This window comes from Cygnus atratus, chromosome 14 (genome assembly GCF_013377495.2).
Source record: "Cygnus atratus isolate AKBS03 ecotype Queensland, Australia chromosome 14, CAtr_DNAZoo_HiC_assembly, whole genome shotgun sequence".
NCBI lineage: Eukaryota > Metazoa > Chordata > Aves > Anseriformes > Anatidae > Cygnus > Cygnus atratus.
Window position 1 is genome coordinate 4,474,091 of NC_066375.1, and position 16,397 is coordinate 4,490,487.

Consider the following 16,397-nt stretch of genomic DNA (forward strand, 5'->3'; position numbering starts at 1 on the left):
CTGTTACAGAGATTTTGAGGGTCTCAGTTAAATCATCTTATTTGCAGACTGATTACTGGGAGGGAATGTATTGCTCAAGGTTTAAATTATCTTGCTGAGAACAGAATTTAATTTTTTTATATTTTTTTTTACCTTTTGTGTGGAGTGCTGTGGAAATGTTGTATCCTGTTCAATTACATGTTTTCAAAATGTTATATGTTTTCATCTGTGTTTTATGAAGCATATCAAGTATTCCTCACTTTTCATACTTTATAAATCTTCAGAAATAATTTTTTTTCTTTGCTCTATGTCAGATAATTTCTTCAGGAATACAAAGAAAAGACTGAGGATTTATTTTTCAAAAAGAAAACCTGAGTATGAACTCTGTCATGCATGAGCTGTTATTTTGTGTATAGCATTTCATATGGTGGGGCCTCATCAGGTTAGTTTGAGGCGCCAAGTTCTCAGTTACGCAGAGGTGGGATTTAGAAATTCAGCAAAGGGTTGAAGTGGTGGGGGGGGAACGGGTCCGGAGGGAGAGTACAAACTACTTTATTTCTAATTCAGCCCAGTGATGTTTCAGTGCCACTTTGTAGGCATTTAAATGGTCTTCTGCAGGAGCTCCCATGTGCAGAGCTCCCTGCAAGGCTTCTGGGTTGTGGTTCTGGAGTACAGGGGGACAATTTCCTGGCCACCAGCCCCAGCTCCTCAGCCTTCAGGGGCAAGTGAGATTTCAAAAGTATTTGTGCACCAAGTTGCCTCTGCCCTGGAGAGCATCTCTGCTCAGTGTGTGCAGGTACTGAGAAATGGGAAAGTGGGCATCTGCCACTAGGGCTTGGACTCCTCCCCAGGAGTCATCAAACTGAAACTTGGATGATTTAACATCTGACTTATGGACACCAAAGGACTTACCTCACTGAAGGTCACATTCTATCACTCCAGTCATGATAGATATGAGAGCAGAACACAGCTGAGGAAACATCTTTTTCATTTTTATGAGATACCCTAGGATCCCACTGTGCTTGTCCTGAGTTTGAATTTTTTCATTCTAATTGTTTCTCCATAGGCTATAGTGGTTTCCTTAGGGAGCTCATGACAGAAGCACAGCTTTAATCATTGGTAATTTTTTTCTAAATCCATCCAATAGTGTGATCTGTTATCACCCTAGAGCTGCTGTCTCCACTCTTTTCTTCAATTCCCTCTATCTTGCTGCTTTTTTTCCCCATTGCTTTACACATAATACCTCATATGAGAGTCCATCAAGTCTGAAGCACTTAAGTGATATAACTCATTTAATTGATACAAAGTTAGAATGGATAGAAAATTGTATTGACTCACCGTGATTGAACATAATTACAGTATGAGAATCAGGCATCTTTAATTAATTGATTGCAATGTAAATTCATTTACAACTTCTCTATACCACTACCTACATTGTAAATATGCTTGCCAACTCCCATTTACAGTGGTTCAATTAGTTGACTGGATTAAGTACTTTTTTCTTACTGAGTGAGTGTTACATCTTTATTTACATACTGAAAGATAAAGACATTAAGTTAAAACTTTGTCCTTTGGTCAGGATATCAGAGAGCTGTGGAGGTAAAAACCATCACTCATAAATGCAGAAGCGTTCAGCGCTGATACTTACATCTTCAAGTATGTTATCTTGTCATTCACACCACTAAAAAACGAGATCATTCATAGAAAGTAATATTTTAAATATTCCAAGATACCTGCTTACTTTCCAATTTAGGGAATGTTTATGGAATATATAGATAAATGTGTAGTGCAGGGAATTGGTTCTTTTCTCTGTGTCTTGTTTAGTAGACAGTTAAAAGGATCTATATCTACACCATATGTGGTGTGGATATGTAGATATGAAGAAATACAGGGCGCATTCAGCCTGGAGAGCTGCAGATGCTGCTTTCTTTGGCACTGGGTGAAAAAAAAAAAAAAAAAAGGAAAGGAAAGAGAAAGAAGAGAAGGTATTTGATCCATGTGTGACACCACTTAGGTAAATGGTTTATTAAACCATTAATTACCATGCTCTGCTGTCTGCTGGTTACATACTCAGTTTTGGTTGAACTTTCATGTTTTCTCTGAAGAACCAATTATATTTGGATACCAATCAAAATTACATTTTCTGTAACAGGACAGTTTTTTTTTTTTTTTTTTTTATCTATTGTTCTACAAGCTGTTGTTTTTCAATGAAACCAACAGCAGCAAAGGTCAGGATTTATGTAATAACATTAGCTGTGAGAACAAAGGAGTTAGAATATGAGCTGGAAGCCAGCCATTAACCGTGGCAAGCTCTATTCTTTCTTCTTGCAAAGTATTGCTTGGTCATAAAAGAATATTAACATCCATTGTATATACCCTTTCTCTACACACTTTTGGAAATGTGTAATGTTGCTCTTAATAATGACATTCCATTATTTTCTATCTCATAGTTGTCAATAAATCATTTGTTAAATGAATCAGGCCTTGTGAACTTGGACTGGCAAGATTGATTTCTGTGTGACATTTCCTTAGGAAATGAATTAAATCTAAGAAAGACAAATGTGTGCATGGTGGCAAATTGTACTTTCACAGAGAGGGTATTTATGATGAATAGAAGGAAGATAGACTACACATGCTTCAAAGAACACATTCTTGTAATGATGCACAGTACTAATATGATCTGAAGTAAAGATGGTAAGATCAGAAGCTTTCAGTGCAGAATGATTACCATTTCCTTTGAAACCATTATTTACTGTAAATTCCTGAGATACTTTCAGAAATACTTTGAATTCTTTTATTGTAATTTACATAAATCCTTTTTTTTTTTGTATCTCCTCAGTATCCATCAAAATAATTGGGCTTTCAGCAGTGCTTTTTACGGACAGGTGGATATGAATCCAAGGGTGATTTTTTCTCTTTGCTGTCTGCCTTTACAACAGCTGAAGGAGGCTCCTCTTGCATTATTGCTTTTATATGGGAGTATCTCTGTGATTATGCCTGATACACAGAATGAGTGAATATGTGTGTTGTTCACCTGTTATTGCATAGACAGCTAAATCCAATCTCAATTATCCTTTCTTTCATATTTGTTTCTTGATCAAATTCACACAGTCTGATCGCTTCTGATTTGAGAATCCTTTTGTTGTCAGTGAGGATTTCAGGAAAAAGAAAAGAAAAATATTCTCCAGTGGCTTTTTTATGATTTTTTGAACATTATAAGTGAATTTCTCTTGTGTTCATTTTTTTGGAGTCATGGGAAATGGACAAAACATTGTTAAAACCTAATATCTGCAAGAATATTTGAGAACTTTACATTTTGAAAAAAGTGCAAATTAGTATTTCTCACACTGAAGGACTTCTAATGTAGAAGCAGGATGGAGAACTGTTACAAGAGCACTGTCTTGACTGCAGTAGCTTAGTTTGAAAATACTGGGTTTACTTCCAAATCCAATTTGCAGCCAATTAACCATAGAAAATACTAAGCAGCTGAAATCTACACTCTTCTAGTTTATATGTATACAAATGTTGACTAGTTCATTTGACCTACATATAATATAATTCTTTCTATGCATTTCACCTTCACCATGGAATAAAAGAAATGCGGTGTTTTGTAGAACAATCCTGATGAGATAGTAATCCAACTATCAAGCTCTATGAAGTACCAGCACATCATTCATGTCTGTTTTCTTCCATGTCATTTAGCTTAAGGCAAATGCTTTCACTTACAAATAATGTTGACATTTAAATAGTTGTCTGAACTATTTGAGTATATCAGCAATTTTTTTTCTCAGCTCTTCAGTTGGTTTATGTTGTGTTTGTCCATGCAGATCAGCATTTCTACTAAAACAAAATCCTTAACACAGGGCTGCCTGGCAGTAGGTAATTATTGGCCTGATGGAATGGACTGTGGTTCACAGCACTGAGACAGAAGAGACACCCTAAAACGTTCCTCACAAGTCTAGAGCATATGACCCCAATTTCCACTTCTTCCCTGCCTCCTCACAGAAATGAGCCAGTTTCCTTCATCACCGAGTCAACATCCTCTCCACACAGTCCATCCAAATGTTTTGCTATCACACCTATTTGTTGTTTTTTTTGTTTTGTTTTGTTTTGTTTTTTTTCATATTTGTGCAAATCTTCTTCATCCTCATTATTGGCCGTCATCTCTTGACTAAAAAACGTAAATGAAATGACTTTTACCTCCCCAGACAAAAAGCATCTCTTGGTGCCCAAGGCACTTGTAAATACACACTGAAAACAAGGACTTGGTAGCACCAGCAGCGCAGCACTACCTCCATTAGCTGGAAGGAAATGATAAATGAAGAAAGATGAGGAAGGTAATCTTTATTATTTAGTTCAGGACATAACCTTTGTGTTTTACTTCAGAAGCTTTCAGAAACAAAATGGATGGTTTGGCACCACAGTTAAAATGTGTATTCTACGAGTTATTCTGCAAAACATTTTGTTCAGTTAATGCCCATTGCAAATGCTGTGTACCTGCTGAAGTGATTCTTTTCCAGATGAAGGATTAGCATTAGAGCCAAGGGAAACATTAAAGCTTCCTCAAATCAAATTACTCAGACAAGTCCTAATTGGCTTAATAGGTAAATTTATCCAGCTTCACATGTAGGTTGTACCATTAAGTAGTATTACTCATACATAGTTTTACTCATTTGGATTTGCTCATCCAAATTTAACATCCATACTTTAAGCCATTCCACAGATTAATTTTAAACAACTGTTGATTATCAAACTTACTGAATCCTTTTGGGTTAAAATTTATCAACTAAACTGTGCTCCTCTATCAGCCACACAAAAATCAGGCCACCCAATTCTGCTGTCAGTTTCCCTGTGACCGCATTGGCTAGCAGAGGAATGTAATTTCATTTTCACTATATTCAGGATAGAATTATACTAAACTAGTACACAGATTTATGGATACCAGCCATAATCAGTCATAATACATCAAGTAGGAAATTATTTTTAATCTTTTGAGTGTTTTAAGTCTGTGAAACAAGACATACACAAAGCATCTCGCAGGTTATTAGCTTACAATAAAACAATGGGACTTTGTTCTTTAATGTGACTGCTGCTTTTTCTGAAAATGACAGGGATAGCAAATATTATACTGCTGTCTGTAAATCTGCAGGTATTTTAATGTCCTGCTGTTAATGTGCATGAACCTGCAGCAAAAGTACATTCCAGCTCTGTCACGAAGTAAAATAAACATTAAAATGACAAGAGTGTGAAAAGATATCCTTGCATCTTTAAGGTGCATCACAAGAACAATGAAATCTAAAATGCATGAGACTACGTTTGAAGGGAGACTGAATTCAAAAAGTCTTATAGCCTGCTGCACCTGCAAAAGTCAGACTCAACTTTCAATTGCATCCAAATAAATTGAGCATCTTGCTAAAGTAGAATCAGGTCCATAGCCTAATTTTGATATCACGGTTCAAATGTACTCAAATACTGATAAATGAAATAATCTAGGCAAAATATTGGTTTAACTAAAGGATGAGTTCCTGTAGATATCTCTGCACACTGTAAGAGAAGCCTGTCAGAAGCATGGGCTCTATTTCCCTGTAGCGTTCCCAATTAAAAAGCTGCCATTGTAAAGATGCTGATGCTTGCATAATGTAAAATTTTATCTGGAACTCCAAATCCTCACTTCTACAGGATGCCTGCCTGGACCTTTTACAAAATTTGTTAATTGCAAACACTTGGAGAGCATTGATCCATGGCTGCTCTAATTAAATAATTATTCTGAAGAGCACCTATGAGGGCTGACAGACGATGGGTTTGAAAGCACTGCACTAGATCTACATTTAAATGAGTGCCGCTGGCCCCCTCCCAGAACGTTGTTCTTTCCTCAGCCGTTCCTTCAGGTACAGTTCCAGCCCTTTAATTTTCTGCAGAGTGACTAAAGTTTAAATTAGATTCAGATTGTTTTCAGTTTGGCTTAAGCCATCAGCAAGTAAGTATCTAGGCTTGAGGAAAGGGGTCTACTTCCCAGCCAGGCTTTTCTTCTTTTCTATGCCTTTTTTTTTTTTTTTTTCTCTCACAGACTTGTCTGTGCTTTGGGGAGATGATAATAATTACTTCTACAAAGGCTTACAACTACCCTACAGTACGCTCTGTCAGCCTGGCTGCTTTCAAAGCTTTCTCAGCCACAGTTCCAATTCTGTCATATTATTTTTAAATAAATTCCTCTCACACAAGCCATTTTTTATCCTTTTCAGAATTGCTCGGCTTACGGTTTTCATAATGCCACAGAATGGTTTTGATCTCACTCACCTCCTTTTCTTTGGTTGTTAAATATTTTAATAGCGCAAATATTTAAAAAAAAATAGGGATGTTTTCAATAAATCATATCCTTGAATACACAAAACTCAATCCTCTCTCTAAAAGACTTTAACATACACAAATGCATATGAAGAGCTGAGAAAAAAAAAAAAAAGACATTTTTTTAAATGATTCTTCAAAATATGTGTTCATAGGAGATTTTTGCAACTACATTCCATGCTTTTGAAGTTATTGATTCCCCCAGCACCTAACTGGTCAGGCGTTCATTAGTATGTTCACCTCATACTTTTCCTTATACTGTTAAAAGAAATAACGTGGCTATAGGAGGTACATGTCATGGTAGGTAAACAACAGACAGTAGGGTTTTTGAGCCTTTTTCTATCTACAGTCTTCCCTGACGCTCAGCTCAGCTTAGCTGTCCTCTTTTTCAACCCAGAGTTTGCTTTGTGCTTTTGCAGCACCCCAGCTCGTCAGCTGAGGAGCAGAGACCGTAGTGGCTGAAGCATCAGTTCAGCCAGATGCACCAAGGTTTGTTAAAAACTGAGCCTCACGAAGTTTTGGGAGGGAAGAGGTTCTCCATCATTTCCCACACAGCTAAGGTCCTATCATTTGGGAGGTTTTCCCGTTGCTCACACCACTGGAGGCAGTTTCCAACCCAGAAACCAATCCCCTGTTTGCAGTGCACCTCCTTCACCTTCAAAGTCATCTTCAGTGAGAATTATGTTTCTGAATGACTTTGTTATGGTGATGTATTTGAGCATGGATGAACCAACCCAGGCAAGTGTTTGCTAGTGTATTGATAGCAGTTCACTCCTGGGAAGCTAATGGTACTTCACCAGTGTAAAACTGGTTCCAATAAAAACCCATTCAGATCTAAAATCTATTAAAATTTGATTTTCAAAATTTCTTGCATTTCCTTAAGTAAAATTAGTCCTTCAATTGGTTGTTTCATATTGCCCTGAACACTGCATAACTGCTGTGTATTTCATGGCTAAATGTATACATTTCTTGACTTTGCAAGGTGCAGTAATGCAGAGAGAGTTCTGATTTCCTTCCCGGGGATCTTTGCAATCCACTGGGGAGCTGTGTTGTCTCGTTTGCACTTCCTTACTGAATTTCAATCAGTTTTCTCAACCATTTGCTGGAAGAATTCCCATGGGACATCTTCAAATGGTCCTAGCCCCATGCTATCCAGCAGCTCCTCATTTTCTCTTCTCGGGTTGTCTGCGTTTTCTCATCTGAGAATAATTCATCACATGACAACATTTTGCATTAATGATGCCCTGGTGATATCAGATGCAGTAACATTCAGTACGGAACATAGAAAATAAATACAAGGATATACACAGTATAAAATAAAAATAAACTGATGTGCAAAAAAGTTAATGAGGAGGAAAAATAGTTTCTCCTGGCATATGCTGACTCAGAAGTATCTGTCTCCATCCTGCTTAAGCGTGGACAAATTGGATTTATCTTTCACTTTGCAAAGGTCCCTGAGGAAGCCAGTAAAGATGGTGGGCTCCAGTAAAACTGAAGTGAACCTCCTCAGTTGCTTCAGTTTTCTTTATGAAAAAACAGTGTAAGGCTTCTGAAGTGCCTAGCAAAGATGAACTTCCCAGGGTTTTCACAATTAATGCAAGCACAAAAGGAACTAGCATTAAGTACTATGAAAGCAGATGTACGCTTTGCCTACAGCTTTAGAGAGTGACCTTTGTAGCTCTCAATCTTTGTTTATGCAGTTCTCACTGAGCTTTGTGTTTTAAATGTACTGTTTTAAGGAAGGTTCAGATCAAAGCCTATTTCGTCTTCACAATAACTCAGCTGCTCCTGTAATCATCTCAAAGTCTGAACTGCAGGATCTTGGCATCTGCTGCTGTATTTATAAGATGAGGCAAAACAAGTGACAGAAGGATCAGAGGTGGTTATCAGCACAGGTGTCATCCCTGTGGAAGAATAGCCACCGGATGCCAAAAACGCAGTGCAAGAAATATATCCACATAGAACTTTGTCAAGAAACAGTGATCATAGGAGGAATTTTAAATAAAATACCTTCACTTTTGAACCATTAAGGCATATTTGTTATGCAGTATCTTTCCTTATAGCACTACTAAATAATCTATTCCCATCTACTTTATAAATATTATTGGCATAATACTTCATTTTTTATTGTTCTAAGAAGTTGCCTAAGGGCTCAGTGAAATGAGCAAATTAGAACATTGCCTCTTTTAATGAAGAACAGTGAAATATTTGTACACGTAATTATTTCCACAATTGCATCACCAGAATATCTCAGACAAAACACTTGGAGTCATCTACAAGTCACATACACACGGGTATGTTTATATGCATGTGTGTGTACTTGCATTTGGAGTGGACAGTTAGCACAACACTGAATTTATCTTGATATTTACTTTCAAATGAGCTCTTGCAGCAGCAATTTTTTGGGCACACTATGTATTTTGCATGACTGTGAGCAGACCCACTCTCTGATGCATAAAAGCTGATAGACGCTTTTCTTTCTTTAGTTTTAAAGCCTGTTGCGATAATCCACACACATTTAGAAGCAATTACAGCAGGGTGAAATAAGTTGTTGACTTACCTAGAAGACAGAAAATGTAGAGATGTTTATCAGAGACAGCATGATTAAAATTGTCACATTTTCTTTTTATACAAAGAATGATAATATAAAAATTATACAAAAGATGACCATTATCTTCTGTGAATTTCTGCACTATAATACATTTATATCAAGCTTTGTGTTATTAACAGACAATTAATAGTTATTAAAGACAATAGTGTTATTACAATGTTTAAAATATATGCATTTTACCGTATTACTTTGGACCTGATTGTCATTTTAGATAGTCTTCAAAAATGCAAAAACATTTTTTTTCTTCTGAATTATTGAACCTATGTCTGTCCTAATTCTAACTGGAGGAATATAACATCAATACCGGACAATGTTATGCTGGTTTGTGTTGTATTTCACAATACATATTTTAATCAAAACTAAATGGACTTGTCTTCCAGGCTTATAGGACAAATGACTGAACTCCTTGTTACAACTAATATGTCTTACAAATACAGCTCCAGTTTTTCTGCTTGTGAGCCAAACAGCAATTGAGGCTAGTTTCCACGGTATTTTATGGAAATATTTATTTCCACAAGGCTAGTAGTCCACGACTACTCTCATCTACTCCCTCTTGCTGCTCAGGGTACACCATATCTGAAATTTCAGACTTTGGGTTAAGATGAGCTCTCTTGAAGTATTTTCCATTTCTTATGTACATTATGTGTCTGGTAACCTTACCAAAACACATTGGTTCTGCTCCATGTCAGAAAGTTTGCATCTTTTAAAGCAGGAGATTCAAAATTAGTGATGTTTCTAAGTTGAATTCTGCAAGGTCAGTTTTCCTTTGTATGAAAAGGGCGCTAACCTCAGTAGCTAAATATGCCTTTTTTAAAGCTTTTATTTTGTTTCTTTTTTAAATTTCTCTGCATTTGCAGGTGTTTTTTGTTGTTGTTGTTGTTGTTGGTTGGTTTTTTTCTCATTCCGTACAGATACAGTTGAAACTAGCCCAGCTTTCAGGGAACATTCACAGGCTGCACTTTGGCATCCAGGAATTAGGGAATTTGCTTCTTAGTCTTTACCCAAGAGACTATTTAATATTGTAAAACAATAATAACCAGTCTGTCCACATTTAATTGGTAAAAATATAGTACTGCTTCTATGAATGATGACAGTAACAACAATAATGATAAGGTAACGGATACATGCTGGATAGATGACTGATAATAGAGAAATCAAATGATATAAAACAGGTTACACACATTCCTTGAGTCTGGTCATAAAGCTTGCTTATTGTGAAATACAGAGTCATGTAGCACTGCAACTTTTTTCTGGACAATGTGGACTTCTTGCTTGTCGCACAGTACCAGAACAATATGGCAGCAAGCTAGACATTAAAGTAGTAACGTACTTCCTTAGCACTAAGTTTTGTTTAGAGTTACCTGCCATATGAATTATAAGGCTTATTTTGTAAGTGGCTGGAGATTTTACAATATTGTTTTGCTAGGCTGGAGTAAAAATGGGATGTGAGAGAACGTTCAATATTGGTTTAATCTTATGCTTCTACAAGTTCAGTTTTAATGTTGATTTGTGGCACTTCGCGCTTTTGAAAGCCCCTCCCTGAAAGAATAAAATTAAACATTATATTGTTAATTTTCACCACCAATGTATATAGATTAGTATCTGTAGAGCTGGAAAAGTCCATAATGGAAGCATGCCTATAAAAGCCCAAGCCTTTACAGCATGCTAATGGCTTTCCATCAGGTTGCATTAATGTTTTCTGCTTGGTGAAAACAGGTATTTAGCAACAGTGCTAGTTCGTTAGGAATAAATAACTGCTGGACCAATTGCTTCACGCTTGGGAATAAATCTGCACTTTCGGTGCTTGCTATTAAATCACTTATGCAGCGTGATTCGTAATGGCTGCAGATTCAGATCTGAGGAATTTGGTTGGTCAGAGAAGTGACAGATTCTTCTGCTGGTTGTAGTCCCACTGCTGTGTCAGGTACAGAGCACTGTTGTCTGTCACATCTGGCAGTCCGGATGTTCGCCAACCTGCCTTGCTGTCCCCCTGTGGAACAGCAACAATACCGACCTGCCACATGAGGGGAAGTCAGGGGCTATGCAACTGATATCGTCGAAGCACATCAGCAGTGAAGGATCCAGGAATTAGCATTACATAGGGACCTGCTACCGACAGGCTGTAAGGCAGAACTGACAGTGATGTCAATAAAATAACGAAGATAAACTCTAGTGGTTTTTCCCATTTTAAAAGGTGTAGGAAATGAATTGAAGCCAACTTCTCTTATCTCAAAGAAAATGCATGCAGCAGTGAAAATGTGTATTTGCATATGTTTGCACTTCTGTCTTTCTCACAGCAGTAGGTTTTAAAACGGGTGTTGACAGTAGGCTGGACAGACTTCAGTTTCTAGAGTGGGTTATGAAGAGTTGCTTCCCTTGGCATTTCTCTTCATCCCAGATTTTTTAATAAGTGCTTCAAGTCATGCCAATATCCATCTTGTTTGCAGCCTACGTATTCTCTCCTTATAGATCTTCAAATAGCAAGGGACCCATTATCACATCTCTTCCTCCTACAACCCTATTCTTCTCATCTGAGAAATGCTACTTGAAACTTCTATTAATAGTAAAAAAGTATATTTGCCCTGTATTTTTCACGAAGATGGTTCTTAAAAATGCTTTATAACTTAAACTGATGCAAATGTATATATGAGGAACTTAGATCTGGGGCTCTTCAGACCTCTGCTTCCTAATTGCTTGCTAACTAATGGGCTCTACCACCAGAAATAAACTATTATTAAGTGCTGGTTCCTAGATATTCAGCTGGAGGCTGGGCCTGACTTTGTCTGTGTCAAATTTGTGCCTTCTAAATGAAGTGTCTAAAATATTTTGTCCCAAAACGAACAAACTGGGGATGATTAGAGACTTCTGAAATTACTCAAATAAAATTAATAGAAGAGAATGCAGTTCCATTAGGTAGAAAGGCAGGAACTTTTCAATCATGCATGGTTACATTAAAATAAAATTTAATAAAAGAAATGGAAAATAATATTTCTACTTTAATGTGCAGGAGAAAGTAAGAAGGAGGACATGAGATACTTGAATAGAAATTTAACTGAATTTTGCATTAAATTTTTGCAGTCTTATAAATAAATTTATTATTCACCACATATTAACAGAAGTCAGTTCCTGTTTTACTCATGAAACAACACTCTTCTGAAGAAAGGCTGAGGGAAAGTCCTGAGAGAACTTCAAAGGAATATTCACCATTGAGTCATCCATAAGTGACACGCTCAAGTAATATCTGTTATGCAAAAAACAAACCCTCTCCAGCATGCAGAAAAGTCGAGTACTGGACTGCCTGTCCAGTCATGCCTCAGAGCAAATTCCAAAGGAGGAAATCTGCAGGATTTTAGGTACTTTGCAAACTTGTCAGTGAAAACAAGAGAAAGCATCATCCAGGGTCCAGTTTTAAAGGCTGGACCTTTTTGAAGGTGAGTGAATGAGGCAGTCTTCGAGGAAGCTACAGCATAGAAGAGGCTGAAAGATTGTTCCTCCATCAAAATCAAGAGAAATATGATGACTGAATGACAGGAGGATGCAGAGGTCCCATGCATTTGAGCAGCTACAGGATGTTACTGAGTTGTCATAGGGCATGAATTACAGCACTTGGGTAATGACAGAGAACTGGTGTAAACAGGACTGCATGTACATGGTAAAAGCTGGATCTCTACACAGCATTATAGACAAGAAAATAAAATGACTTAGTTGTGAATGGCATTTTACAGATCTTGATATGCTTGATAGGCTGGACTATACAGAGAAATTGTTTCAAGTCTGATTTACCATTAATTAATCTATTTCTTTCCCACTTGGCACTGTGCATTCAGTCCTGTTTCCAATTGCCATTTAAAAACATGGATCCAAATTACCTCAGTCAGAGCAGTTTAAACCAAATGGCCACTTTGCCAGATTTATTTTGCAGACATTGGTTTTTCTGTCTGCCCGGTGCTGGGGGCCTGGTGCTGTGCACTGGCAGGGTGGCGGTGCGATTTTTAGAGCTGATACAAGAGCCTTTTGACTTGCCACTTTCAGAGGTGTAAAGAGTTATCTTCAGATTTGGAAGCACACAAATCCAAACAAAGAAAATAGCCATGGAGGGAATTTTCTTTGATTTTTTTTTCCCTGTGTTTTACTGACTTAATTTTGTGAAGCTCAGTATGCATCTACATAAGGTATGAGAGTGTCTGCAAAGCACAGGAATGGGTGTTCATAGTCCAGAGTTTCCTAGAGATGTCACGTGACACAGTAAATATTTAATAAATTTCAGGTTTACGTAAGAAAACTGTGTTACTCATTTCTTAGACAGCCGAATCCTCTTTTTTCACCCACCTGATATAATCCATAGCCAAAGCTCTGTTTATATGTGCAGTTTTGACTGGAGACACATTTGTGAGATATTCTGAGCATATGGATAACCTGTCACATATGAGGTATTGTCTAAGCAATGCTTACTTGTTATGCACTTTTCCTTTATAAAATTGACTTTCAAAGGACAAGACTGTTACTTGTCAGAAGGGAAGAAAAGATCCTGACTACTTTTAACTTTGAAAGATGACATGATTATCAGTACATTCTTTCTCAGAAAACACTTTTGAAGACAAGTGATTGAAAAGAAGACTATTGTGGCTTCTCATATTGCCATAGTATCCTAATGATATTTTGAATTATGCCTGATGGAAATCAGGTGTTGACAATTCAAGAAGGCATGCAGGAACAGCATTTCCCATCCCGTTCAGAAGTGTCTCCTTCACTTTTATTTGTATATAGATGCTAGACTTCTGTTGAAATCAGTGCAAGATAGAAATTTCCTTATCTTGATGGATCTAAATTCACAAACTCAGAAATCATTCATGCCTGTCTAGAGCTAGTTCATTCCTGAATATTTATTATCTCTGAATTTACCCACATCTCACACCTTCAGGCAGCATCTCCTGATGGGGGCTTGTTACAGGCAGGATGGTGCAATTTGTTCTGCTACTGCTTGTGTTGTGATTTTTCTTGGATAAAAGATTTTGTTCGTAAGTAAGGGCCAAGAAAACACAGCAATGTGAGATGTTCCTGACAGAAAAGATGGCATGATGACCTCAAAAATCCTATTACTTAATGACTTTTGTCTTAACTTGCAGAGATAAAGTAGTATAAAAGGAGTAAAATATGTTAACAGATGGAAGAAAATAAAGTGATAAGCTTTTTCAGTAATGTAAGCCACATTGCAGTTAATACTGCGTTGTCTTCCCTTTCTTGTATATGAATCGTTGGTGGTTTCTTTTTTTAAATTGATCTGTAAGACCTAGTTTTTCCTTACCTGGACTCTGCCTCAGTGGGATAATGATCTCAGTATTTTTCTCTTTAATAAAAAAATCTATCAAACTCTTTCAGCATTACAGAAAAATAGGAAAACCTCTTTTTCTCACCCACTAAATATGCTAAACTACTTTCCACTTAGAAAAAGCTATAATGTCCCATTTTTAACTTCAGAGTTATTTCTGACCCCCAAAAAAAATGAGAACAAACCAATACTCACCACAGCAATGAGATGTGAGTTTCACTTGGGAAGACGAGCTCTGGGACTCGATTCCTCTTCAGGAAGGTGGAGGGAGGAATATTATAAGGTGCAATGAATTGGAGAGGACTTTTTGTGGCTTGCCCTATGAAGGAAATCTGCCTCTGTGGCATAAAATCTTGTTCTGCATTCCAAGAAATGTCATTTGAAATGTAGAATGAGTGAACAGCAGGAATAATAGAATTGTCTGAGCATGTGAATTTTAAACACTAAATATTATACAGAAACAAGAATATTTTTTCTGACAGAAACTGGTGACTAATGCAGCTTTTTTCCTTAAAAATATTTGCTTAGGCTGGACATTAATCTCTTGGCAGAAATTTCTGGAAAAAAAAAATTCTCAGTAAAAATTTATAAGAAAAGAGCTGTTTTACCCAGCTAACAAAATGAAACTGACAGTCTTCAGAGGTGGCAAAGTCTCATTTACAGTAGAGCTAGAGCAGCATGACAGCTTTCTTTTATATGTATATAAAGAAATATGTATTTCCTATAACTGTGATAATGGCCTTATACTAAGCCAAATGTGGTTATAAATTATTCCTAGGATCTTGTTCAAATAGTATGCCTAGGCAAGTAGGTCCCTCCTCCCTATCTGGTTGACTGATATTTTTCTCTGAAATCCTGAAAGGTGAAAACATTTAAGTTAAATAGTCACGTAGTTCTAATTGAAAATCTGCAGATAGATCATGTGGCACTTTGTCCATCACAAACCATGTCAGCTACCAAGGACATACCCAAGTAAAACTTACAATTCATAATAGTTTCCATTTTCTTTTTAACTTGCATCCTTTTCCCTAACCTCCTCTTTTATTTCAGGGTCCTTAACGAGAAGGAGTTTGCAACCATCAATAAATAATGTTTTTCTTGCAGAATATCCGGTGAAAGCTGCTTTGCTGGTACTCTTGACTCATTCTGGTGATTTGTTCTTCTAGCTTGCACGGACAAAGAATTGAGGAGTCTCGCTTCACGACTAAAAGACTGGTTCGGTGCTCTTCACGAGGATGCAAACCGTGTCATCAAGCCAACAAGCTCGGAGACAGCACAAGGCAGTAAGAAAACACCTTTCCAGTTGAATGTTGAGTGTTGCAGGCAGCTTCCCAGCCTGGGAGAGCTCAGCACAGCTGTTAGTGCCACACTGTCATGTCAAGCAGGTGCCAGCAAGTAAGCGATTACACAGGGGAGCTGATCCTGCAAATAAATAGCTGCACCGTTTTCTAAAGGAGTTGCAGTCCTTCTGTGCTCTCTCTCTGGCCTAAGCTACTCTAAAAATTGGCAGTCAGGGCGACCTTTACAAGTTAGCCAGGCAAGTAACTGAGTCCAAAGGCCACAAAGTTCACATCTATACTAGCAAATAAAGTCATTCAGGGACTTTTGTCAAGCCCTGAGGTCAGCAGAATGACATAGTTCATGTCTGTACAGTAATCTCCATGACCCTCCAAATCAGTGTGGCTGTACCCAAATCACTTCTTGGGGATGGACAGTGGCCTGTGCTTGCCCCCAAGTCTAGGCCAAGCATTTTCTGACCCAAAGTCATGAACCAAAAACACAGCATACAAGGAAACAGAAAATTAAGCTAACGTTGCAAAAGACTCGCTTCAGATTTTACAATTTCCTGCTAATGCCTTTTATAAGAGGTGGAATAATGAAAACATCCACACTATAGCCCCAGAGCTGGAACAGTTAAGTGGTATGGAAAGCTGGAATCTGTTGTGTCCAAGGTATTTATTAATGCCATCTTTGCTTCCTTTGATACTTTTTTCTCCCTTTTTTTAAAAAAGAAAGGAAGAAAGTGAACGGTTTAGAGGACATTTATTCTCTGTGGTTTAAGCTAACATGACTGATTTTGATGTCATTTACCCACCAGGGAGGGGAAAGATTAAGATAACAGCAGCAAAAGAG

General features: G+C 37.4%; 1 protein-coding gene across 1 annotated transcript in view; it reads left to right on the forward strand.

The window, feature by feature from the left end:
* Positions 1 to 16,397, forward strand: part of SPOCK1 (SPARC (osteonectin), cwcv and kazal like domains proteoglycan 1) — a 291,321-nt gene that overhangs the window by 257,385 nt on the left and 17,539 nt on the right. The window contains exon 7 of the mRNA XM_035560636.1: positions 15,431 to 15,547. Coding sequence (XP_035416529.1) covers positions 15,431 to 15,547 — 117 coding nt within the window. The remainder of the gene's footprint in view (positions 1 to 15,430; positions 15,548 to 16,397) is intronic.